The 24,918-nt window shown below is 33.2% G+C and overlaps 3 protein-coding genes across 9 annotated transcripts; 2 read left to right on the top strand and 1 right to left on the bottom strand.

Annotated features, from left to right (window-relative positions):
• Positions 1-1,581: 1,581 nt before the first annotated feature.
• On the top strand, positions 1,582-7,060 carry LOC129311365 (KH domain-containing protein HEN4-like). Of its 3 annotated transcripts, none has more exons than XM_054953641.1 (7): positions 1,583-2,544; positions 3,002-3,436; positions 3,592-3,867; positions 4,478-4,594; positions 4,716-4,789; positions 5,301-5,412; positions 6,619-7,060. In XM_054953641.1, exons 1-7 carry the CDS (start codon positions 1,945-1,947, stop codon positions 6,766-6,768), a joined length of 1,764 nt encoding a protein of 587 aa, XP_054809616.1. In that variant the 5' UTR covers positions 1,583-1,944; the 3' UTR covers positions 6,769-7,060. The 3 variants fall into 3 exon arrangements, with proteins under 3 accessions (XP_054809617.1, XP_054809616.1, XP_054809615.1); XM_054953640.1 differs by having other exon boundaries at positions 5,298-5,412; XM_054953642.1 differs by lacking the exon at positions 3,592-3,867 and having other exon boundaries at positions 1,582-2,544; positions 5,298-5,412.
• A 614-nt stretch (positions 7,061-7,674) lies between these two features.
• LOC129311284 (pentatricopeptide repeat-containing protein At5g65570) lies at positions 7,675-11,616 on the top strand. Of its 4 annotated transcripts, none has more exons than XM_054953489.1 (3): positions 7,675-8,182; positions 8,297-10,505; positions 11,517-11,616. In XM_054953489.1, exons 2-3 carry the CDS (start codon positions 8,332-8,334, stop codon positions 11,560-11,562), a joined length of 2,220 nt encoding a protein of 739 aa, XP_054809464.1. In that variant the 5' UTR covers positions 7,675-8,182; positions 8,297-8,331; the 3' UTR covers positions 11,563-11,616. The 4 variants fall into 4 exon arrangements, with proteins under 4 accessions (XP_054809464.1, XP_054809465.1, XP_054809463.1 ...); XM_054953490.1 differs by having other exon boundaries at positions 8,294-10,505; XM_054953488.1 differs by lacking the exon at positions 7,675-8,182 and having other exon boundaries at positions 8,193-10,505.
• On the bottom strand, positions 11,231-14,782 carry LOC129311282 (probable 1-deoxy-D-xylulose-5-phosphate synthase 2, chloroplastic). 2 transcript variants are annotated; one of them, XM_054953487.1, is made up of 10 exons: positions 14,608-14,782; positions 14,310-14,471; positions 14,047-14,211; positions 13,766-13,916; positions 13,386-13,657; positions 13,013-13,286; positions 12,623-12,930; positions 12,219-12,500; positions 11,853-12,137; positions 11,231-11,737 (listed from the first exon to the last, which is right to left on the bottom strand). In XM_054953487.1, the coding sequence occupies exons 1-10, from the start codon at positions 14,698-14,700 to the stop codon at positions 11,591-11,593; spliced, it is 2,139 nt and encodes a 712-aa protein (XP_054809462.1). In that variant the 5' UTR covers positions 14,701-14,782; the 3' UTR covers positions 11,231-11,590. The 2 variants fall into 2 exon arrangements, with proteins under 2 accessions (XP_054809462.1, XP_054809461.1); XM_054953486.1 differs by having other exon boundaries at positions 13,013-13,657.
• Between the last annotated feature and the right edge of the window lie 10,136 nt (positions 14,783-24,918).

The raw sequence follows: 24,918 nt of genomic DNA, 5'->3' as shown, positions 1-24,918 counted from the left end.
TAAAAGCTCATAATTTTATGCTTTGGTTAGTTACTAAAAAGGATAGGGACGAAACACATTGAAAAAAAATTAAAATAACAATGAATTAAATCACTTCTCATTCTCATGATAACACGATAAAAATCAATAATATAGATCATAAATATAAGAGTTATTACACTCTTTAAAAATTTTATAAATAATAATTTTTAATTTTATGAATTAAATTACTCTTTTTTTATAAATATAGTTTACATATTTTTTTCACATTTTGATCATCTTATTTTTATATTTAGTTTTTTAATTTATTTTTTTTTCTAACGATCAAACAAGACTTCAGGCTTGAAAACATTAATCATCCGTCAAACTCACGAAGACTTTGGGTTGCGATAAACTTATCAAAACTTAAATGTACTTGTGAAAATTAAACTAATGAATTGTGAATGTTTTTAGTAAACTCTGATTCAAGGCGAGTCCAAAAGGCTAGCTAGTAGCAGTAAGCAAATTATGCCAACAAGTTCATACTGGAAATTTATTTCATATATTTTTGAAATCCCAATAATGTTAAAATTGAATTAATCAGTAAATAAATTAATGAAGCTATCAAATACTCCCTTCATTCAAAAATATAAGACATTTTTTAAGGAGTTGAATGTTAAAAAATGTAAAGCATTTTTAATCTTTTGAGGTATAATTATTGTATTTTTTTCAAAAGTGTCTCTATTAATAATGACTTTATATTTATTATAAGGTATTTAATAGAGATAAATTTAAAAAAATAGGATTAATTTGAAAGTAAGTAATTATTTTATTAAAAGAAAAGATTTAATTAAAAATATTTTATATTTTTAAATGAAAAGAATAAATAATAGTACGCAATGACTAAAACAATTTCTTGGTCAACTATAAAAAAAACTGATTAATTGCCCAACTAAATTGTAAAAACACTGTTTGTTCCTACCAAAAGATTACGTTTAATTTCAGTGCTCATCGTTGTTGGATGGTCTAGACTTACAAGTTTTATTTTTTATTTATTAAAATTCAAAATAAAAATTTTGATAAATTTATTTTTTATCAATCTAGGTAATATATATTTGATTTGAATGGTCAAATTTAATATTAATTTTTTTAAATTTTTATAAATTGATTATTCAAATTGTCAAAATCAAATCAGCATTGTATTAAATTTAAAAAATTAATATTAAATTAAATTATTTAAATTAAATTTGTATTGTTTAGATTAATGATAAGATAGATTTATTAAAATTTTATAATTTTTTATAATAAATATAAAATGTAAAATAAAAAAATAAAAATAAAAATTTGGTTATTTGAAATTTTGAATGGTTCATACGCTCAACAGTCAACAATCGATGAGGACGATGGCGCTCACCACGAACGCCGAGCTGTTTTTTTTTTTTCCCCATTTCTAATGAATACTACTACCTTAATGATACATAACAGCCATTAACATCAACATTAGCATTAATATTAACATTAATTAATAACATTAAACCCGCTAATGAACAATTGGCGGGTTTTTGTCGTATCGTCGCATCACCTATACCCACTCGCGCGCTTTACAAGCAGGTAGCATCTTCGCCAAGAAGCAAAGCACTTAATTTCAATTCCGACTTCGTTTCTTCGTCCGCTCTCTCTCTCTCTCTCGCACTCTCTCACTCTCACTCACTCCGCCTGGTCGCTTCTCACAGTCACAGTACCGTTGTTGTGGTTTACGCTGTTTCTGATGAATTTTACATCGCTGCGATGCTCACGCCTCTGATATTCGCTAACCGAATTCCATTTCAGCTCAAATAAATACCTGTACACATGACAGGTGCGAGCTTGTCTCCATTCCCCTTTTCTTTGACTCGAAGTTTCGTCCCGCTTGGTCCCTGATACTGATGAGAATTGCGAGCTGCCACTCCGCCGTTTTCGCCGATATTCACCCACGCCGTTTACACAATGCAAAACCCCAATTCCGGTGGCGATCAAGACCATCAAACCCATTTCAAGTCACCAACATCGAAGCGCAATACCCATAGGAGACGACCTGTATTCAAAGTCCAACCAGGGCAGATCGCCTTTCGCCTTGTTTGCCACACCTCCGTTGTTGGCGGTTTGATCGGCAATTCCGGCACCATCGTTTCCCAGCTCCGGCGTGAAACTTCCTGTAAAATACATTGCATGGACCCGATTTCCTCTACGGATGATCGGGTCATTCTCGTAATCGGCTCGGTTTCGCCACGTAAAGTTATCAAATTGGTCGGAATTGCGGGCGACGATGATGGCTGTGAAACAGAACTTGAGGTTTCGAATGCTCAAGAAGCTATTCTTAGGGTTTTTGAGAGGGTATGTGAATTGGAGGCAGGGAAAGGTTCTGTTGGTGTTAGCAAGGCTGTGAATGAGGAGGTATGGTGTAAGCTGCTGGCACACACATCTCAGATTGGTGCGGTTGTGGGGAAAGGGGGGAAACACATAACGACGATGAGAAATAATAGCGGCGCTAAAATAAGGATTTTGCCTCCTCCACAATGTGCGGCTATAAACGAGGAAATGATTCAAGTGAGTTTATTTGTTTTTTTATTTATGAAATTTGAAAAGGAAACGAATAGGTCGAGCTTCTGATAGTGCATATATCAACACGGAGAAAAAGCTTTAAATTTGTATTTTTTTCTTCAGATGCGTGTGCTTATGCTTAGGTACTCCATGATCCTCTCCATTTTGTATTATATGCCTCAGTATTCCGTCCTTCATAAATTTTTATGAACTCTTGTTGTGATAGATCGGAGAAAAGTTTGACGTTGGTATATGCAACATTTTTAAAAGCTAAATTTGATTCAAGCTTGTTGGCAAGTGAAGATTTTGAAATAAAAAGAAAGACTAAGTATTAAGTTTTGAGAACTTTCTGTGTAGATTGAATTTCACATGTCCCCTTTAGGAACATTAGAAATAGTGCCAGTGATTGGCGGAAAATGACTATAGAAAATTTTCCCCATTTGGGATATTTCTCATTTGGCAGATAACTGGTAGAACTTTGGCTGTAAAGAAGGCACTAATTGCTGTGTCACACTGTCTTCAAGATTGTCCACCCCTAGACAAAGCGCCAACATCTTCCAGGATGCTGACTAGTAGCCCTCCCGATAGGGCACCCAATGATCTAGAGGCTGAAAATTTTCCTCACCTTAATTCATGGTTACTTCCCGTGCAAGGGAAATCACAGTATGACGCATTGGATCAAACAGCAAACACTAATGGAGAGTCTCGACCTGGTCCAAAAGATAAAGAACTCGAAGTTGTATTCCGACTACTCTGCTCTAATAGAATAGCTGGAAGTATAATTGGCAAAAAAGGGGCCATAGTAAGAGCACTTGAAAGCAGAACAGGTGCTTCCATTATCTTTGCACCTCCTTTAAGCAAGTTTGCTGATCGCATTGTCACCATTTCTGCTGTAGAGGTTAGTTATATAAGAAAGACAATAATGGTTTTGTGCTCACAGTATTTCTAGAGGATCTATTATGCATGCGTTTACAGATTTACATACAAATTCACTTTGACTGCTGTGATCTCTATTCTTGATTACTGATATGAATTTTTATTTTTTTAATCTAGAATCTTGAATCTAGTAACTCTCCTGCACAAGAGGCTGTTATTCTTGTCTTTGCTAGAATGATTGAAGATCATATTGGAAAGGGATTTCTCTCAGTTGCTACTATGAAATCACCTGTAACTGTGAGGCTTTTAATTGCGCCATGCATGGTTACTTGCTTGAATGGCAATGAGGGTCAGGTAATTTCAGAATTGAGAGAATTAACTGGTGCAGAGATACAAATAATGCAAGGAGAGGAGGTTTCATGTGTTGCTTTGGATAATGACATGGTTGTAGAGGTACAATTACTTATCCAATTCACATTGCTATGCTTGCAAATGATGATATGGTTATCAAGCGCAAGTTGAGGTCCAGTGCTTGATTTCTTACAGAGAGGGATAAGATAAGGGTAATTGGGAAAAGAAGGGTTTTCCATGAGAGGGAAAATGGAAACTGCTAGGTGTGAGTTCATGATGAATAGATAATTGTGTTGACAAATTATATATTAAACCATCTAACCAGGAAAGAAAATGGACGCTATAATCTCAAAAACATATGCAGATGTTTCAAATAATTAAACAAAATGATCTTAGATTATTGTGCAAAATAAGTAAAAGCTTACGTATAATTAAGACCAAATGTGTATAAAGTGTGTATCAAGGAATCCTTATGAATATGCTTATATATCTAACATATAGTGACTTTCCATTCCTGTTTTATCAGTTTTTTGATTGGTGTATATCTGCGTCTTTCCTTTCAGGGTAGGTTTGACCTTATTCGGTAACCCATATGTTATTTTTTGTGCTTGTTTAACTACTGAGGCATCCAGGAAATGCTGAATTTCTTATTATGACCACAACAATCTTTTGTTGCTGTCTCCTACTGAAGTTTATGCTGAATTTTATACAGATTACTGGTGAGTACAGATGTGTAAAAAATGCGCTATATAAAGTAACTGGTATAATTAGAGATGATCTTTTTGCCAAAGGGAAACCGTCTTCTCCATCAGGGACGTTGCTGCCACAGGTTTTCTCTACCTCCTTTGTAGTTACTCTCAAATCCAAATTCCATTATTTCATTACCACTTTTCGTTGTCCCTCCAAGGCTATAAGACCAGAATGTTTAGCAGTATTATTATTTGATGCAGAATGCAAAGGCTGGGTCAATCTCAAAGAATGGGAAAACCCGCATGCATTCATATGACGATTTGGAATTTGGGAGGTCAGTAGAATGCAAACAGAGTGCACATGTGATCCTGTCCTTTTTCTTTTATCTAAGTGAAGCTGAGCATTTGAGATTTTGCTCATCTCCACTATGTTATCACTTTGCTTTTTGCTTAAATATTGCTACGGAGAGCTTGCTTTCTAAGTGACTCTGATATTGGAGTCAATATCGTGAAGTATGTAACTAGGGACGAGTTTGAAGGTTGTCAGCAATAATTTTCCTTAGAAATGGAATGATGGTGACTACATGATAAATAAAGTGGTTCATATTTTAAAGTGAAATAAGAAAAGTAATTTTGAAATAGCTTAAATTAAAAATTGGATCAGTACTTTTTTATCCCAAACTAATTGATGCTAAGCTCAACTTACCCTGATTTTCTGCATAATTTTTAATTCATTCAAATTTGTTTACCTGCTACGAAATAAACAAATATATTTATTTGATGATGCAGCCGCAAGCTTCTGATTTTGTACCCTTTGAACTTTTTCTTGATGAAATATTTTAGCAGAGGGAACGAACTTGCTACTGTAACAAATACTACAGTGGAGATTGCGGTTTCTGAACATGTTTTTGGCTCTGTTTATGGTGAAGATGGTGGTAATGTAGATCGAATTAGACAGGTACTTGATTAGTCCCAATGATATTTAATTGTTTTTTTATGTTAATGTGTGGTTTAGTTATGCTGTCCTCTGATTAAGTGCTGTTAGGTTTTACATTGAAAACCAAGACCTTTTTCCCCCAAAATCATGGTTTTGGTGGTTTTTAAGGTGAAGGCAAATTGGTCAAAAAAAAAAAAAAAGGTGAAGGCAAACATGTATTAACTGTTGTAATTTGGTCAATTTGATAATTGAAGAAAATGTGATATTTATTAATGTGAATTGGATAATAAAGAAGAGGAATCTTTCAAGTGAGAGAGGGAATTAAAACTTGCATGCCATTATGTTGCATGTAACTAGTGCTATTTCAGAGAAGCTTGGTCTCATGTGTGCTATTGTTACAATGTTTGGTAGATATTCACTGAGCTATTCAAACTAGTTATCATCTCATCAAATTAGTTGTTTAATAAGGATTTACATAATCAAATATCTTGTCTTATCACGTAATGCGTCCTAATTTAAATTTAGAAAGTTGTTATCATACTTATTTATATGCATCCACCAACATCAATAAAACATACTATTTTCCCTCTATATCTCCTTGCTCTTGTTTTGCAGTTATAATATAAATATATAATCTTTGCTGCTATAGAACGTTAAGCTTCTGAATCATTTGAGGCTAGATACCAGGGACTCCTTAAAGGCTTGAACTTCTTAAGATTATTCTTTAGAAAATAAGAAATAGTAGGGCGGTGAACTCCAAATTATCTATAAAACTGTTCTTACAAAGATATTTGTCCCAAAAAAGAAAATAAAAAAAAAAGAAACGCCCATGCCATTAATTATTTCTTTGACCATGCAAATTCCGGATTGTGGTTTATTTAATAACGAAAGTTTTACGAATACTATCATCATTTGATATTGCTATGTCCATACTTTTATTAGAAAAGAGCTCACGTTGAAAAATTAAGGCCACGATATACAAGGACTTCAGCGGCATTATGGAACAATGCAAGCTGGAATCCCCTGACTTTGCTTCAGCAAGAAATATCGGTCAACCTAAGAACCATATGATAATCAAATATTTGACTTGGAAAGTTGAAAGTGCATGCATATACATAGATATGTACCTTGAACATATTCATGTTTTGGTTCAACCACATCCTTAAAATGTCCCTTTTACGGTTAACCAGTTGCTCCATTTTTTTCTTTTTCTACGAGTGGGACCAGATTTCTGGTGCAAATGTTACAGTCTATGATCCTTGTGCTTGTGAAAGTGGAGGAAAGGTCGTCATATCTGGGACACCTGATCAAACCTTTGCAGCACAGAGCTTGCTTCAAGCCTTTATCCAAGCCGGAGAAAGAACGCCGAGGAGTTAGCCTTTCCCTCTCGGAGCAGCTCATGGAAGATAAGGCTGCTAGTTGATCATCAGTTCTAGGGTTTCAGGGTTGTAGGTGACACAAGTAGCGTGTGTTTTTAATTATATCACACCAATACCTTGTTGAGTACCGAATTATTCAGTATTTCTGACATAGATATTGCTCTGTTGTAAAGTGTCACTCTGCTAAATAGTTTTGTCACTCTGCTAAATAGTTTTGGTTTAACTTTTCCCCCTTCTCTTTTAAAGTTATACAAGAAAGATAAGGATAAAGATTGATGGTTATTTTATGAGGTTTATTGTTCATTACACGTTCTAATTCTTTTGTGCTGTGTCTACGATTTTGATGAGTTCCTTCACAGATTTGGTAAGATCTAAGTGGGATGCCTTATCTGGCCAAAAAAAGAACAATAAAAAAAAAAAGATGGGATGCCTTAAATATCGGCGTATTTTTTATTATTATTAATTCGTTCATTTGTCGAGAGAAATACGAACGAATCTGAAAAAGCTGTCAAGTTTAAAGATTACACTCAGCTATATCAATTATTCAGTTCATTTAAATTATATTGATAATTTGAATTTTCTCTACTTTCTCTAATGAAATCAATTCTGCATACAGTACATATAAAACTATTTAATCATATTTATTTTAGCATAAAATCGTAATTTTTTATATTAAGATTAGAATTGCTAAATGCTATTGGAATTTGTATGGAGTTTTTAGCTTTCGATTAGAATCCGTCCAGCTTATTATTACAATGCTTACTTCTCAATCTTAATTGTAAGGTACAATTAATTATTATTACTACCACTACTACTGCAACCTTCGTTAAAATCATGTAGAAAAGGTAGTTAAATAATTAAAATAGTCTAGCCTAAAAATAAAATAACTTCTCGCTACCTAGCCCACCGTCATCTTTGTGACCGTGGTTCGCCGCCTGGAAACTTGTGCGTGTTCGACCTCCGTCAGATGCTTTTCTTCCATATGCTGTGTTAATTACTTAATTTTTCCTGTTTTACCAAATCTTGTTTCAAATTCGGATTGGGAACTGTCAATATATGGTCTACGGGCTCAATGTTTATAAGCCTAATAGTCCATTAACTCTGAGAAACGGAGCCTAACGCATGCACGTAGGAGCTTCAAGTGATTTTTGACATTCCTTTTCCTGTGGAGGACAGAAAGTGATGCCATAACTTGGAAGCCTTGCATCTGTTAAGACTGCCAGATTCATCATATGTAAAACCATGTCACAGAATTGAGAGCGGACGAAGTTACGGAAAAAAAATATGGCAATTCCCTTCTCAAGTCAATGGGCGTGAACTTGATATCTACAGATTTTCATTTAGTGATATGCATACTCCATCGTAGACCTCAGGGCTTCAAATGGTCAATATGGACTAAGGAGCCGGTACATGTATGCTTAATACTCCATGATGCTCTGATATTTTCTTTTGTTATTTAGTTTTCCTTTCAAATGGTCGATTTTTTTCCCTGTACTTGAAAAAAAAAAATCATTTTTTCTTAGCAGTTGATGGGAAAGAAGCTACTCTATTTTCTGTACGAATGAGTTTGAACTTGATACTTCGAGCAGGTGGGGCAGGAGGAACATCGAAACAACTTATTAGTCTCTTTTATCCTTCAACGTTTCATATTGCTCATCACTGTTTTAACGCCTTCTTGAACACTAATTCTCCCAGTATCACTGAGGCCACAGAGTTCTATTCTTCTCTGATTGGACATTGCAGAGACACAAAATCTTTAAGAGGCATCAGCGGTGTTCAGACCCACATTATTAAATCCGGTGTTTCATACCTATCCTTAGGCAATAAGCTCATTGATGGCTACATTAAGTGCAACGGGCTTTCTGAAGCACGCAGGCTGTTCGATGAATTGCCTAGCCGACATATAGTAATATGGAATTTAATGATTTCTTCTCATGTTAGCCATGGTAGGAGTAAAGAAGCCCTTAAGTTATTTGTGAGAATGCTGGTCGATGGAGTTTTACCTGATGAGTTCACTTTTTCAAATATTTTCAAGGTATTTCCAGATTTAGTTCTTCTGCGTGAAGGCCAGAGGGCTCACGGGTTATCGGTGGTATTGGGTTTTGAAATTTTTAATGGATTTGTTGCTAGTGCTCTAGTTGATATGTATGCAAAGTTTGGTAAAATAAGGGATGCCCTTATGGTGTTTGGTCGTGTTTTGGAGAAGGATGTTGTCTTGTTTACGGCATTAATTGTTGGTTATGCGCAGCATGGCCATCATATCGAGGCTTTAGTAGCTTTCGAGGACATGGTCAATAAGGGAATTAAAGCTAATGAGTATACTCTTGCAAGTATCTTGATAAGTTGTGGTAGTCTGGGGAGTTTAGTTAAAGGTAAGTTGATTCACAGCCTCGTCATTAAGTCTGGTCTTGAATCTGCAGTTGCTTCACAGACATCACTCCTTACTATGTATTCAAGGTGCAGCATGGTTGATGATGCCATGAACGTTTTTAATCGGGTGCCGAATGCAAACCAGGTGACATGGACCTCTCTGATAGTGGGTCTTGTGCAAAATGGGCGAGAAGAGGTCGCTTTATCATTATTTAAAGAAATGATTTGTTGTTCGATAAATCCAAATTCATTCACATTGTCTAGTGTTCTTCAGGCTTGTTCAAGCCTTGCACTGCTTGAGGTAGGGAAACAGATTCATGCCCTAACCATGAAGAAAGGATTCTATGATGATAAGTATGTTGGTGCTGCACTGATTAATATGTATGGAAAATGTGGAAGTACGGGCATGGCAAGGTCTGTTTTTGACACGTTAACTGAGGCAGATGTAGTGTCTATTAATTCAATGATATATGCTTATGCCCAGAATGGTTTTGGACGTGAGGCACTTCAGCTACACGAAAGGATGAAATATTTGGGACTTGAGCCAAATGATGTAACATTTTTAAGCATTCTCTTGGCATGCAACAATGCGGGATTAGTCGGAGAAGGTTGCCAAATATTTGCCTCCTTCAAGGAAAACCAGAAAATTGAGTTAACAAGAGATCACTACACCGTTATGGTTGATTTGCTGGGACGATGTAGGAGATTCAAAGAGGCTGCAATGTTAATAGAGGAAGTGAGAAATCCAGACGTGGTCCTATGGAGGACATTACTAAGTGCATGTAGGAATCACGGGGAGGTGGAGATGGCGGAGAGAGTTATGAGAAAAGTACTTGAGCTTGCTCCTGGGGATGAGGGTACTCATATCCTCCTGTCAAATCTTTATGCTTCAGCGGGAAAATGGAACCAGGTTATTCAGATGAAAAGCACAATAAGGGACTTAAAAGTGAAGAAAAATCCTGCAATTAGTTGGGTTGATGTTGACAGAGAGGTTCATTCTTTTATGGCTGGAGATTTGTCTCACCCAAGAGCTCATGAAATTTGTGAAACGTTGCTTGAATTAAATGAGAAGGTTAAAATTCTGGGTTACAATCCTGATACAAAATTTGTGCTGCAGGATATAGAAGAAGAGAAGAAGATAAGTTCTTTATATTATCATAGTGAAAAACTAGCCATAGCTTTTAGTTTGTGGAAGACTAATGGTAGGACTAGTAGTATCAGGATATTTAAGAATCTTAGAGTTTGTGGCGACTGTCACAGTTGGATAAAATTTGTTTCTTTACTAACTGGGAGAGAGATTATTGCCAGAGATGCCAAGAGGTTTCATCATTTTAAAGGAGGGATTTGTTCCTGTGGAGATTATTGGTGAATTACATTTGTTATATCTCTGTTTCCCTTCAGATTCCCATTTATTTTCGTTTTTTTTTTTTTGGAAGTCCTGAGTCTGGTACTTAATGGATTGCAAATTCAATCTATTTTTATCAGAAAAGCGTGGAATGAACTTAATCTGATTCCTTCGTATGTTCCGTTCTAAATTTTAAGAGACGAAGATTTGTTATAAGCATCCCTTCTTTTTGGTCAATTTTGATTATGCTTAGTAAATGCTAGCCTATAAAGTGAAAAAAAAAACATGTAGATGCATATGCTTTCTTTTATAATCAATTTGAAAACTGTATGAGATATTGGAATTGGAATTGGAATTTGATATATTGCGGGTCACCTAGGTTTATGATTTTTACCCTTTCTTGTGGATTAGCAAGACAACCTCACACACATTTAAATTTTAAGCCAACTTTTGGTAGAATTAGTTTCATTAAGCAATGCAATCATTAAAGACGTGAATGGACTTCTCCCTGGAGGATATAAGCTTGTACTGGTTGAACTTGTCCCTGCAGACTTGGCAGAGAAATGATAAGAGAACTGAGTTGTGAATTCTCTTGATTCTAACTGTAATTGAAGTGTATTTTTTTTTAAATGACTATATTAATGGCAAGTTTTGTTAATCAAAAGTCAGTATCCTTCAATATTTGTTTCAATATTGATGATAAAATCACTGCAATATGAATAAAACTTGACATCAAGACAAGGACTGACATGTCGCAAATTTCAGATGACGATGAAATATTTTTGCATTCTTGCTTGTTATTAGAGAATAGCCTACTGTTGCTTGATTTGCCATCATAATTTTGATGACCTATCCCATGTAATGTATATTGGTCTCTTAATTTGTAATTGCATGCATTCAATTAATGTAAAAAAAGTACGATACCAGTTCTTTAGTTACATGTTATAGGGGCATTAAGATGTGGGTTCAAGGAATGTTAATTCAGATCAGAGGTACTCTTAAAAATGGCTCGCTAAGGCAGCTTTTTGCAGGTTCCACTCTGCACAGCCAGGTGAAGTCTTAAGGATTGAAGTTTGAGGATGGGAATTTTGTTCCATCTGTGATTTTACTTGAACAGAAGAGCTTCTTTTGGCCTCTCCATAAGAGACAAGACTGTTGCAGCAATATGCTCTGATGATAGCCCTGCTTCTTCAATCTGATCTTTGGGTGATCCGTGGTCGATGTATCTATCAGGAAGCATCATTGACCTCCACTGCGGGCAAAGCACAAATGAAAATGAGAACAGGAAGAATGTGGGAGATGAAGGAATGGCAACTTTGAATGAAAACCATTGAAGAGATAGCCCATCCACGTATGGGAGGATTTACCTTTAAAGGTCCATCCAAGATACCAGCTAAGCTTAGGAATTGTGACACGTGAGATCCAAAACCTCCAATAGATCCTTCTTCCACCGTGATGAGAATTTCATGCTCCTTAGCTAGTAGCTTAATGAGATCAGTATCCAACGGTTTGCAGAACCTAGCATCAGCAACAGTCACAGAAACGTCTTCTCTTTGGAGCATTTTTGTGGCTTGCAGGCATTGTTGAACTATAGAACCGTATCCTAAAATAGCAACCCTGCTTCCTTCTAGTAGAATCCTGCCTTTCCCAATCTGCATACCCGTGAGTGTTTGGATTTGATTACTTATCCAATATTCTTTTGAGAAAAATGTTAGCTACTTAGTTTTGCTAACCTTAAGTGGGGTTCCCTTGTTATTGGGGGGCAAAGCGACTCCAATTCCATTGCCCCTTGGGAATCTAAAGCAGCTTGGTCTGTCATCTATGGTTGCTGCTGTTGCAACCATGTGCATCAGTTCAGCTTCATCAGATGGAGCCATGACCACCATATTGGGCAAGCAAGCCATGTATGTGATGTCAAATGCTCCGCAATGGGTTGGTCCATCTGCACCAACCAAACCAGCTCTGTCCATAGCAAAGCGGACAGGTAGTTTCTGAAGATCTACATCGTGGACTACCTTCATTTCCATTATAAATGACAGCTGTGAGATTATTTGATGATAGTTTACAAACATTAAACCAGCACATGAAAAAGAAATATTTCAGTGCTGCCTGTTTCTTTCTACTGTTGTTATCTCACCTGATCATAGCCACGTTGCAGGAATGATGAATAGATAGCACAGAATGGCTTGAGACCTTCCGTGGCTAACCCTGCTGCAAATGTAACAGCATGCTGTTCAGCTATCCCCACATCAAAGCAGCGTTCTGGAAACCTTTTCTGGAAATAATTTAGACCAGTTCCCCCACCCATGGCTGCGTGAATGGCTACTATCTTATTGTCTATTTCAGCTTCCTTTATCAAGGATTCAGCAAAGTATTGGGTATATGAAAGTGTTGAGGACTTTGGCTTAAACTGTTGGCCAGTTTTTGGGTCAAACTTGACAACACCTGAAAGTAGGAGAAATATGAACTACAACAATAACCATCAATCTCAATTCACAACTCTCTGACGTACAGATACCAATCTCACCATGCATTTTATCATCTGCTGCCTCTGCTGGGGGGTATCCTTTCCCTTTCTCTGTCACAACGTGAATCAAAACAGGACCTGGCGCAGGCATCGCTTTCACTTTTTGAAAAATGCTGACTAGATCTTCAATGTTATGGCCATCCACGGGACCAATGTAATATAAGCCGAGCTCCTCAAAAAGTGTAGACCCAGATGCGCTGATCATTCCTCTTGCATACTCATCTACTTTTGATGCAAGTTCATGTGTTTGCCCCCCTATATGCTTTGTGATGCTCTGTAACAAATAAGAGTGCGGTGCCACATGACATTGAAATTTGACATAAGCGCCGAAATTATGAAGGTGTCTTGCATAAAAAGAGTTTTGAATACTTACCTTTGCAGCTTCTCTGAGTTTTCGGAATTGGGTGCTTGCTTGAATTTTGCTTAAAGCACTGCTTAGTGCTCCAACTGGAGTTGCAGGGCCGTCAAGTGTGGCAGTTGGTAAAGAGACCTGCTTGTTATCATTCAGTATAACTATCATGTTAGCGTCAAGAAATCCTGCGTTGTTCATGGCCTCATAAGCTTGACCAGCAGTCATTGCTCCATCTCCGATCACTGAGATGACGCTGTTGTTCTTTCCCAGCAGATCCCTCCCAACCGCCATGCCTGCAAATTTTTGTAGCCAAATAGAAAGCGTGAGCATTGAGAATGGTTCAATCTTTTTTTTTTTTTTTGGTTCCATGAAACGCTTTGATTTTAATATGAGAATCTCACCAAGACCGGCGGATATGCTTGTGGAACTGTGCCCTGCCCCAAAAGCATCATGAACACTTTCATTCCTTTTAGGGAACCCCGCTAGCCCAGAAGTTTTCCTGATAGTGTGCATCCTGGACCTTCGACCTGTGAGAATCTTGTGTGGATATGCCTGCAATTTATTTCTGCTTAGATCCAAAAGGAGAAGAATAAACCCTTTTTTCCCCTTTCCCCAAGAGCTAATTTCTGTACACAATTGAACTTCAAATTCTATTCAAAAGCAAGAGAAAAAGAAGACTGACCTGGTGACCAACATCCCATATTATCTTATCTTCTGGAGTGTTGAAAACATGATGCAGGGCCACCGCTAACTCCACCGCCCCTAAGCTTGAACTAAGGTGCCCACCAGTATCTGATATAGTGTGAACAATATCTGCTCTTACCTCTGCTGCTAGTTGTTCAAGATTCTGCCATATATCATCCACGGAATCATAAGATAAATCAACAAAAAATGAAGATCATTGTGAATGAGATTCACAGTTGTTGAATATAATATAGTCTTCACCTGTGCCGATAGATCCTTCATATGGACAGGGTAATTGATTGTATCCAGCAATGGCGTTGCTGGCTTCTCGCCTGAATAATTGATCTTCCACCCATCATTAGTCTTCCTTATGCTCGTCCTTTCCCCATCTTCTGAACCACTAGTTGAAGCTCTCACTCGGAACTGTCATGTAGAATCACATATAATCAACAGCAACCGTCATTACGCCGTCAGTGAAACATCAAGGTAAGAGGAACCCATGATTAGAAGCAAAACGGAGAATAAGAGAGAAGGAAGATGGAGACAGTGAGATGATTACCTGTTTTCTGCAAGCATGGTCTGAAGTTGGAACCTGATGCCATGGAAAGAGACAGCACCGGTCAGGCTTAAGGAAAGTTACGGAAAATGCCATTGCCTTTTCAAAGGTGTGAGAGAAATGGGGAAGATGGCTGTAAATAGGAAGAGAGCAGACAACCGCCTGTGTTTATATGATGTGCAGCACACAGCACAGAGCAGAGCTACCCACGTCGATTGGATATATATATATATATTGGGTACAGCACGTCAATTGAATTATGAATATTTAAATAGTAAAGCTGAGAAGATCTGAAAGATCAATGCAGACGAAAACGGTATCACATTCAACACAATTTAGTGCATTTTACATGAAAATCTCTGTGTGTCTATTATAGTTCATGGTCAATCGTTGTTATATTTTAATGAGCAAACCATTCCTTTGAATTTTAGATTCATTAGTATTATAAATATTGAAATCATTTATTATGTAAATTGTTATCTCAACTTTCAAAAATGATATAATTTGACACCTATTATTAATAAAAGCTAATTTTAATTGTTGATTAATAAGAAAATGATAGAAAAGGACTTAAAAATTATACTTTCTTCATTTAAAAATGTAAGATATTTTTAACTGAATTTTACTCTTAAAAAAGTAATTACATGTCGTTAAACTAATATTATCTTTTCATATTTATTCTTATTTAATAAGTTGTTTTACTTTAAAATAAATATAAAGAGATTTTTTTCATTAGGGGTACTTTTAAAAAATATGTAATGTGTAACATCCTGATTTTTATATAATAAAGAAATTGTGGAATTTAGGTTTTGAGAAAAAAAATGATAATAATAGGAATTTATATTATTTTAGGTTATTTAGAAATGATATTATGGTTAGGTATTTAATTATAAATTTAAAAATTTAAATTTAAAATCACATAAGCAATATTTAGTTAAGATATAATACATAAATAATTTTTTATTGTGTGTTAAAAAAAAGAGAAGATAGAAGGAACAAAAAAAAAGGGGGTGGAAGGTTGTTGTTTCTAAGTCCCACATTGGTTAGATGAGGGAAGAGAAGAGGTGCCTTCATGTATAAAAAGGAGGGGGTGTGTGCATTAGGAAGTATGAGAGGCTAAGATGTAATTTAGAGGAAATTGTAACTTTTGGCCCAAAGGTTTGAATAATTAAATTTGAACCTATAGTTTTTTTTAATATAATTTTGGGACCACAATCCCATTTTTATATTATTTTTCTCTCTTCCTCTCACGTTGCTCGGCGTTTTTCTCGCAAGGGGGGATCATTTTCTTTTTCTTCAGGTATGTTCTAACTTTCCTGTTTAGATTAGCATTTAAAAATTTATTTAATTACAAAATTAATTTTATAGTTATTTTCTAAATAATATTAGCTTTCTAGTGATATGATTATTTTATAGGATAGAGTAAATATTCTGATTAGGATTTTTTTTTCTATAGGATAGTTAATATGATGATATGATGGACTAAAAATATAGGTTAAAACTCTTAGGGATATAATAAATATTATAGAATATTTTCTTGAGGTTGAAACTCATGTTTAAGAATTTTTAAGTTAAAATCTAGATCTATATGGTTGAATTTATGTGGAATCTGAGATGTAGGGATAAATCTATGATTATTAAATATTTATTTAAGTATGAATAGGTATTTTTGAGGTTATAGAAAGGTGATTTGAGGCTTCAGGATAATTTTAAAATTTTTAATTTATTTTTGGACGAATTTTTAGAATATAGAAGGATGAAATTGTGATATTAGGAGTGATTTGAGGATAAAAAAAATAGTTTATTAGGGTACGAGAATTTTAGAAAAAGAATTTGGGAAGTTAAATGAGGCATAAATCTTAAATTAGTATTAATATGGATTATAGATCTAAAACTTTCTAATTCTTTAAATTAGAGATATTTATTTTAATGTAAAATTAATATATAGTATTGTGAAATAATTATGTAGATTATATTGACAAAGATAGTGGTGAAAAAGGAGTTGTGAAGGGGAACTTGTTATTCAAGACACAAGGTAACCATTATTAATGTGTTGTGATGAGTGTGTTTGTGAATGGTTATGTGTTGTTTTGTTGTTTGGAAAAATTATGAATTATTAAAAATAAATACTGTATATACTTGTTTGAAATTATTGCCAAGTGGGTTAAAAATTTATTTTTGTTTATCATGATGAGATATTATTGTTCGGATATATTCCTGTTTGGATATTTGAATGATGCATGACTTGTCAGGGTATTTTAATGTATGGTGTTAATGGAAGTTTCTGTTCGGTTAATTATTACCACGTGGTAAGCCCTCATTGAACCCAATGAGTGGCGTGTCGCTTGGTCCAACTCACCTTTGGCCGGGTGATTTGGCGTCCGAGCATGGTGAAAGGAGGATATAAGGTGCAGTCATGCAATTAAATACTTGTTCGGTTTGTTTGAAAATATTGTTCGGTTAAATGTTTTGTGTGCCCACTTAGCAATCGCATGATTAGTTACATCCGCATGCATCATTACATATTAATTTTTGGTTACTGGGACTTTTAAGTCTCATTCCCCGTGGTTAATATTTTTATAGGAGCGAATCCGGCCGAGAAAGCACCAGAGGTGTAATTATGGTGTATGAGACACCATCTTTTACGTTGCCTCTTATTTTGAATTATACAATGTATCTTGTGCCAACTTAGGACATATCTTGTCTATGAAGCATGTAAACTCTAATCCTTTTTATTAAATGCATTTATATGTCCAAGAGGATTATGTCTGTCCCTTTTGATTCATGACCTAATTTGAATAACATGCTATGAGGATCATGTCTGTCCCTCATGGTTCTAATTGCTTTTTGAGATATTTTAAGACCTGTGGTATATTGTCTTGGATGTATCATGGTAGAAATTTTTCTACCATGATAAGGGTATGATAAGGGTTCAATGAAAAAAAATAATTTGTTGAATTAATAATTTGCGAAAAATCGGTTTGTAAATTTGTGGGTGTTACATAATGATTATATTTTAAAATACTAAAAATATTTTATATTTTTTAACATCAAATTTTTAAAAATTATTTTATATTTTTGAATGAAGGGAGTAGAAAAGGACTAAATTATTATTTTCTGATCAACTAATTATCAAGATTAATTTTGTTGATGGAAAATGTCAAATTGCATCATTTTCAAAAGTTGAAAAAAAAATTGGCATAATAAATAAGTTCATAATTTATGATATTACTGGACTTAAAGTTTATAGGATAATTTATTCAATTATCCTATTTCAATATTCAGTATTCAATATAACTTGACAAAATATAGCATTTAGAAGAAGTGATATAATATTCATGAGTTATGATGAATAGGGTGATTCTTATTGAATTATGTCTTTTTTTTAATTCTTTTAATCCTTATACATTTTGTTGGGTTTTATGCAATTCTTTCTCAATTCTTCATTTTTTACACATTTTAATAATATTTAAATTCAAAACAAAATAGTAACATTATTGACAAAAAAATCTTAAGCTTGGTGCTGAGAAATAGCTAAAAAAAAAAAAATTCAATCACACTATTTTATGTGAAGAGTAGAAATTTATATTGTTTAAAGGCATGAAATTGAGCTTAAATTATTCAAAACTGTAAAGTTTGCTAACAACCAGCTGGTTCTTATTGTGATAATGAGTAATATTCATGTTTTCAATGGGATACAAATATATAAATGTATACTGCTTTAGCACTTTTGGACGTGAAAGAAAGAACATAATTGTTCTTTATAACTTTTAGGTTTAGTTAATACGTTGTGTATGGTCCTCTTTATCTTTGTACAATTATTCTTTGTACTCTGTATTTTAAAGTAGTAACAAATCTGAATAATATATATATATATATATATGGATTAAAAATCCATATTTCCATAAATATTTCTTTGTATTTAACACTTCTCTGCCGCCATATTTTAATAGAAAATATCTTAAGAAAATTCCTTAGCAAGCTGCCATAGCTTCCCTCAGTTATCGAACATTATTATTATTTTTTTCATCAGAACCGAACGATATTATTAAATAAATAGCAGCGTTTCAAATTAAAAAGATGTAAGCATCGCTAATATTCGTGTAAATGGATGATTTTAGTTAATGGAAGGCTTCGGGTGAATGAAGCTATCTTCTGCCCAGCAAAATGATATATTCTATGAGAGACACTTGATTTATCTTTTGAGAAGAGTGTTATTAGAGGTTATTTAATATTTTAATTTCAATTGCGATAATTATTTCAAATTGATAAATTTTTATAAAATATGCTTAATTGAGTTAAATTGTAATTTCTGTTTGGGCCTAAATTGTTATTTGTCTTAGCCATTTAAAATTGAGGGCGACATTTTACATATTATGAATGAAAATATTACATAAGAACAGGAATTCAAGGATTAATCCTAATATGAAAAGATTTTAAATAAGCCTAGAATTTTTTTATACAAAAAGTTTAATTAAGTTAAGTCCTTGGAGCTCATTGAGGCCATAAGTCATGCATTTAAGCTTAAAAAGCACTTACAAAAATACTGATCACCTGCCAACAAAGTCTTCATATAAAAAAATAGAACTTAATCCCACAACCTCATGCATTAATTACGAGCCAAATCCTTGTAAATTAGACCCACCTTTATTAGTAAATAAGACTAGAATTTGAAAAACTAAGTATATGTTCAAAACTGGACCTTAATTATAATAAGATTAGCGAAAATATATGGTTATATGTATATATAAGCGATGAGTGTTTTATGTAAATTTTTTTTATATAAATCACAGTCTTTGATTGGATGTTGTATTTAAGATTTGTTGTTTCCCTTATGGACATGAAGACTCAATTGTTATTTTTTCTTTACATATCATCTCCTTACTCTTCATATGTTGGGGCAAACAAAGAACGAAAAGTTAGAAAGAGGCATGCGTGAAACGTGATTATATCTCTCTTGGAAAAAGAAGCAAAAAGAAAAATATTCAATGGTAGAAAGTGAATAATGAAACAAGTTTAATGAGTTCAGTACTCTATTCTGCCTTCTAATTTATTATTTTTTATTCGTTGGATTCAGTTTTTCAACATTAAGATGGTCCAAGATATTATAATTATAAAGAAGGCATTAAAACAAGTAACACATGGTTTTGACTTTGAGCATTGAATCTTGAGATTAAAATGTAAGAATGATCCACATACATGTGAAATATTTTCACCATTCATAAATATAACAAGTTGTAAATGTGACTTATTTCTCATATACTGTGGGCAATGTCCGAAACCAATATATACTGATTTTTATTGTGAATGACTTAAGCAAGATTTTTTTCTGTTTATTTAACTAAACATGCTTTTTGGTATATTATACTTCTTCTGTCCCAAATTATAAGATGTTTTTAGACAAAGGCTTACATACTAATAAATTTTATTAAGTACACTTAACAATATTATATTTTTAAAATAAAAATATAAGTTTTCAAAAATATCCATGAAAAGAGAAGTGATAGAAATTAATTATAGAGAGAGAAAGAATAATGTTGAAATTAATGCATTTAATAAAATTTTAATATATCCAAAGTGTCTTATATTTTGAGTCGGATAAACTCTCCTTCAAAATTGTCCTATAATTTGGGATGAAGGGAGTGATAAGGAATTGAAGTTGTTGTAATATTAATTAATAACTTATATAACTTGTTACCAAATTTATATTTGAATGTTATCCCCCAATCTTTATTACACGGAAATGATATAATGCACATGAAACTAATACACGCGAGAAGAGTTTGAATTAATTATTTTTCCCATCCAATTATTGCAATTATATATGGAAGAGATAGAATAAATTAAAGAGGAATATTGACAAACAGATTGATTCATTGTATAGCTATGTGCGTACGTATACTTATCATGTATATTTTTCCCTGATTGTTTATATCACATCTAATCTCAGCCATTTCAAATCTCATATTATAATGGAGTTTGGCTTCTAATAATTGACTATAAGGAAGTGAAGGTGTTTGGATTTTTTTTTTTCAGCAAAGCAATGCTTTTGTTCATATAATTGATTTTAACTCTATCCAAACAAGCATTATATTATCCGATCGATCTTTTGTTGAACTTTAATATTTTTACTTAAAAAAATATAACCATAAAAAATAATAATCTCTATTAAAAGATGCAAAAAAGAAGAAGATAAAATTGAATTTAGATAATTAAATAAAATGTTTAAAAAGTGTACATCTTGGTTGGTTTATTGAAAGATGTTATGGCCCTTTAAATACAAAATTTTGGGTTCGAATCAGTGTGAATGCAAAAAGCACTTATAAAAGAGTTATTTTTGACTGAGCCCAACAATACTCAAATCTGATCCAATGAGATAAATATATTAAAACAAATGTACACCCTTTAGATGTGTAATGAACTAAAGATGTAAAATGGTACATAAAATAATGGCACATCCATGCATGGACGGCAACTTTTTCAAAGTTTGTCTGATAGGAGAAGCATCAGCAAGCCGGTTCATATGCTGAGATTCTGTATCAGCAATGTTATATTTATTTCCTCTTCCTCGTCTTCTTCCTAAAATTAGCCAAAATTAAAGCATTATTGTTTTCAAAGTTAACTAACATGTTCGAATCATCGGTCATTTCCAAAATTCTTCATCCATCGATCGGTTGTTGTCGCAAACTCACAATATCTTTTTCTTATAATCACAATGGGATATACTTTGTTATCTGTATTTATAGTGGCGTCCTTTTCTTCAAACTTCGCTAGCTACTTTATATTATATATATATATGTGTGTGTGTGTGTGTATGTATGTATATAATTCCAATGAGGAGCTTTTAGTGTTGAAATACTTCTCAGCAGCGTGTGTGGATTATCGATCAGTGCAAATTCACGTCGCTTTTGTTAAAATTTCTTGTACTGGCGAAGAAAACAAGCCTCTTCGCGTTATGAAAAAGACTTGAAAAGATACCCATTAACAAAGTTGATTATTTTTTTTCCCTTTGTTAAATATATAAATGGACCGATGGAAAATTTTTTATTGTAGGTCTCACCAAATCAGAGTTGGTGGATTATTATGTTATCAACTCTCGAAGCTGTGCATGCCCTTAATTTCTACTTAAACATAATTTTGTTTTGAATTTTCGTTTCAATCATAGAAGGGCTAATGCAACTCTGGTGTTAATCAAAAAAATTGATGTATCACCAAATACGAGGACCATCGAAGTTAGAGTAACGTTTATAACGTTGGCTTGTGAATCTTCAAGTACATATACAACAGATCAGCGAAACAATTATAAACTAGATCCTTCTGGGGAAACCAATCATTGTATGTTTCTGAGAATCTTCTTAGTTAATTAGTTGCTAGCTACACTACATTTCTTCCCCCTTAGTATGCTGTATCATGAGCGAGGATTGAAGTTTGGAAGTAATAGCTATCAGTGATAAAGAATGCAATTCATTCTTGAGAATATATGTGAAATGCACACGTAAATGAAGAATGTCAGAACCAAATGTCAAATGAAGTAGGTTAGGGATCGCCTTCCAAAAAGGCAGTAAAAAGACACAGTGCATGGAGGGGGTGTGAGGGAGCATTTGATGAAAGATATGATTGACTTGTGTGGAATGAACGAATTAAACACCATTTTAATTTGTTTTGTGGAAGACAATGACTTATCGGGCCGACTTGTCATCATCATCATCTTCAAGTCTGAGTCTGACCCCACAGTCACACATAACAAAACCTTACAATTTGTTGCTATTACCTATAATCTTTTGCGCATAGTGATCCACCATCATCACTTAAAACCATGTTTCAATGTTAGAAATAGTTCAACATCTATCCCGCACACATGTTTAAACATGTGCATGGCGGAACTAAAGCTTAGAAGGTGGGGGCCAAATTTTAAAAAATAATACTTTCTCTGTAAAAAAATAAAATATTTTTTGATATGTTGAATATTTAAATTTGTAGTGAAGGTCTTTTTTTTTAAAAAAAGCCTTAATAGGTAAATTATTTTATATGTATTATTTTTAAATGAAACGCTATTAAATAAAGATAAATATGAAAAGATAATGCTATTGTAAAAATAAATAATTAATTTATTGAAGATTGAAATTCGATTTAAAAATGTTACATTTTAAGATGAAGAGAATATAATTTTTCAGTGAATGAACAATATTTATTATTTTACTTAGTATGTTAATAATGAATAAATAAAATATCAGGTAATATCTACTAATAACCTAATATTAAATTATATGTGAAAAATGTAAAGGGAGCTGCTGGAAAAAAATTAGCGATAACAAAGGAGGTTAAAATTTCTCTACTTGTCCCCCAAAAAAAAAAAAAACAAAAAACTTCTCATGCATGGATTATTTATTAAAGGATCCAGAGGTAGGCATACATGCACCTAGGTCCGCACTTGAACATGTGAAAGTGTTTCATTTCCGACGACGTATAAGCTCATGTTGGATCACTTAATGATAAATTAGAGCTTCCAACGACATATTTAAAAGTATCTTATTTGCTTCTTTTAGCTGGTTAGTTAAAACACAAGTTTGAGATCTCTTCCTGTCTTCTCACCAAACACCATATTTTTTGTGACAATAATAATCATATATAGCAACTCAAGGTTTTTCTTCAAGATACCCACAACACAAGCTCTGCCTATATATTTTTGAATGTAACTTGAAATTTAGTGCCCGAAAAGAAATGTAATGAAATTGAATAAGTTGATAGAGAACAAATGATAGATAGAGGAAAATTAAACCATGGAAAGATAGAAGAGAAATGATCATAGGAATTGACATGAATAAGTTCATCCAATCACAGTGGCAGAGCTAAGATCCTGTGTCAGGAGGTATAGGTTAATTTTAAAAATAATAATTCAAAAATAATTGTTTAGTATTTTTAAAAAATAATCATATAATTTATAAGTGTGCCCTACTTATTGTCAAATGCTATTAAAAATATTTCCTTCTATATAAGTCACCAACTTATAATATTATTTATATAAAAAAATATAAATATATATTCATTAAGCGGAAAGTCAAAAATATAAAATAAATAAGTATATTCTTTTCTAAAAATCACATTAGAGTTTTTGGATTTAATGGATTTAAAACTGAACTTAAGTTAAAATATTCACACAAAAAAATTAGATTTTAAAGGGTGCAAAATTTTAGGATTAAAGAGGATAAAATAACAAATTCCATACTATTTATTTATAATTTTTTTCAAATTGAGAAAGTGCATTATGCTCCAAAGTATATGTGGCTCCGCTGCTGTCCAATCACCATTTCCACATCTTTGTTACTCTACACCTTTTATGATCTCTTTACCATTCTCATTTTCATACCAATTTTTGACTTTATTTTAATTCATTTTATTCAACATATTTCAAAATCTCACAAATTTCAATGCATTTTTCATGCAACACTATCATTCATTCTTTAACCAACCCAAAATTTACACCATTTGACTCGAGGTTTGTCTGTAAGCACACAAAAGTCACAACCGTTCTCTCTTGGGTCTTCTTGCGGAGTTCTAACGTTGTGAGGTTGTGAAATGCACAACACCAGAATTTTCAATGCATGTTATTGGTTTATATTCGATTGAATGAAGTTTCCATTTGATTCAAAAAAAAAAAAAAAAGAATTTTCAAGGCATGTGCTTCGGACCTAAGCCCATCATTCATTTCTTAGGCGCACGCCTTTGTTTACTTGAATATTTGGAAATTAATGTATAAGAAGGTTGCAATTCTTTTACAATTTTGAGAATGATTGTGACACAACTTCAAATTATTTATCAACAAAATTATTAATAGACTGACTCAAACTCACAGTCTTATGCAGCGTGAGGCTGATCCTTAATTCTTCTGACACTACGAGAACAAATAACTTGCTTGCTCAGCTACACGTACATTATTATATAAAAGGAAATGTGAAAATCATATTAATTTTAGAAAGGGATCACAAAAGTATGTGAAACCAAAAGGCATGATATATAGGTTATTGGTAAAATAAATCTCACAAATATTTTTTTGTTATACAAAATCTCACATATATTTTATTTACTTTTATTAAAATTAACAGATGAATTTCTTAATTTAAAAATTTGAACGGATGCTAAAATTAATTTTTCTTGTATATAGTAAATTGTATGAAAATATTAAATGTTTAAAAATAAATATATCGTATAAAAATGTTAAATCATACTTTTAATTTTTTAACTTTACACAATATTTTATTTGAGTCTCTTAATTTTATAACATGTCTTTTCAGTCATTTAACCCTCATATCTTAG

The sequence above is a fragment of the Prosopis cineraria genome, unplaced genomic scaffold (assembly GCF_029017545.1).
Source record: "Prosopis cineraria cultivar Desert tree isolate PC_DT_omini unplaced genomic scaffold, ASM2901754v1 PC5, whole genome shotgun sequence".
Taxonomy (NCBI): domain Eukaryota; kingdom Viridiplantae; phylum Streptophyta; class Magnoliopsida; order Fabales; family Fabaceae; genus Prosopis; species Prosopis cineraria.
The sequence above is the reverse complement of the archived record's forward strand: the minus strand, read 5'-3'. Positions and strand labels throughout refer to the sequence as shown.

Bases quoted from the DNA above. Each gene is read 5' to 3' on its own strand.
- LOC129311365 (XM_054953640.1), top strand. From the start codon at position 1,945: ATGCAAAACCCCAATTCCGGTGGCGATCAAGACCATCAAACCCATTTC. The intron at 2,545-3,001 runs GTGAGTTTATTT...CTCATTTGGCAG, and splicing joins TAAACGAGGAAATGATTCAA to ATAACTGGTAGAACTTTGGC. The intron at 3,868-4,477 runs GTACAATTACTT...AATTTTATACAG, and splicing joins ATAATGACATGGTTGTAGAG to ATTACTGGTGAGTACAGATG.
- LOC129311284 (XM_054953489.1), top strand. From the start codon at position 8,332: ATGAGTTTGAACTTGATACTTCGAGCAGGTGGGGCAGGAGGAACATCG. The intron at 10,506-11,516 runs GTGAATTACATT...AGCTTTTTGCAG, and splicing joins TGTTCCTGTGGAGATTATTG to GTTCCACTCTGCACAGCCAG.
- LOC129311282 (XM_054953486.1), bottom strand. From the start codon at position 14,700: ATGGCATTTTCCGTAACTTTCCTTAAGCCTGACCGGTGCTGTCTCTTT. The intron at 14,212-14,309 runs GTGAAGACTATA...GATATATGGCAG, and splicing joins TGAAGGATCTATCGGCACAG to AATCTTGAACAACTAGCAGC. The intron at 13,917-14,046 runs GTCAGTCTTCTT...AATAAATTGCAG, and splicing joins TATGGGATGTTGGTCACCAG to GCATATCCACACAAGATTCT.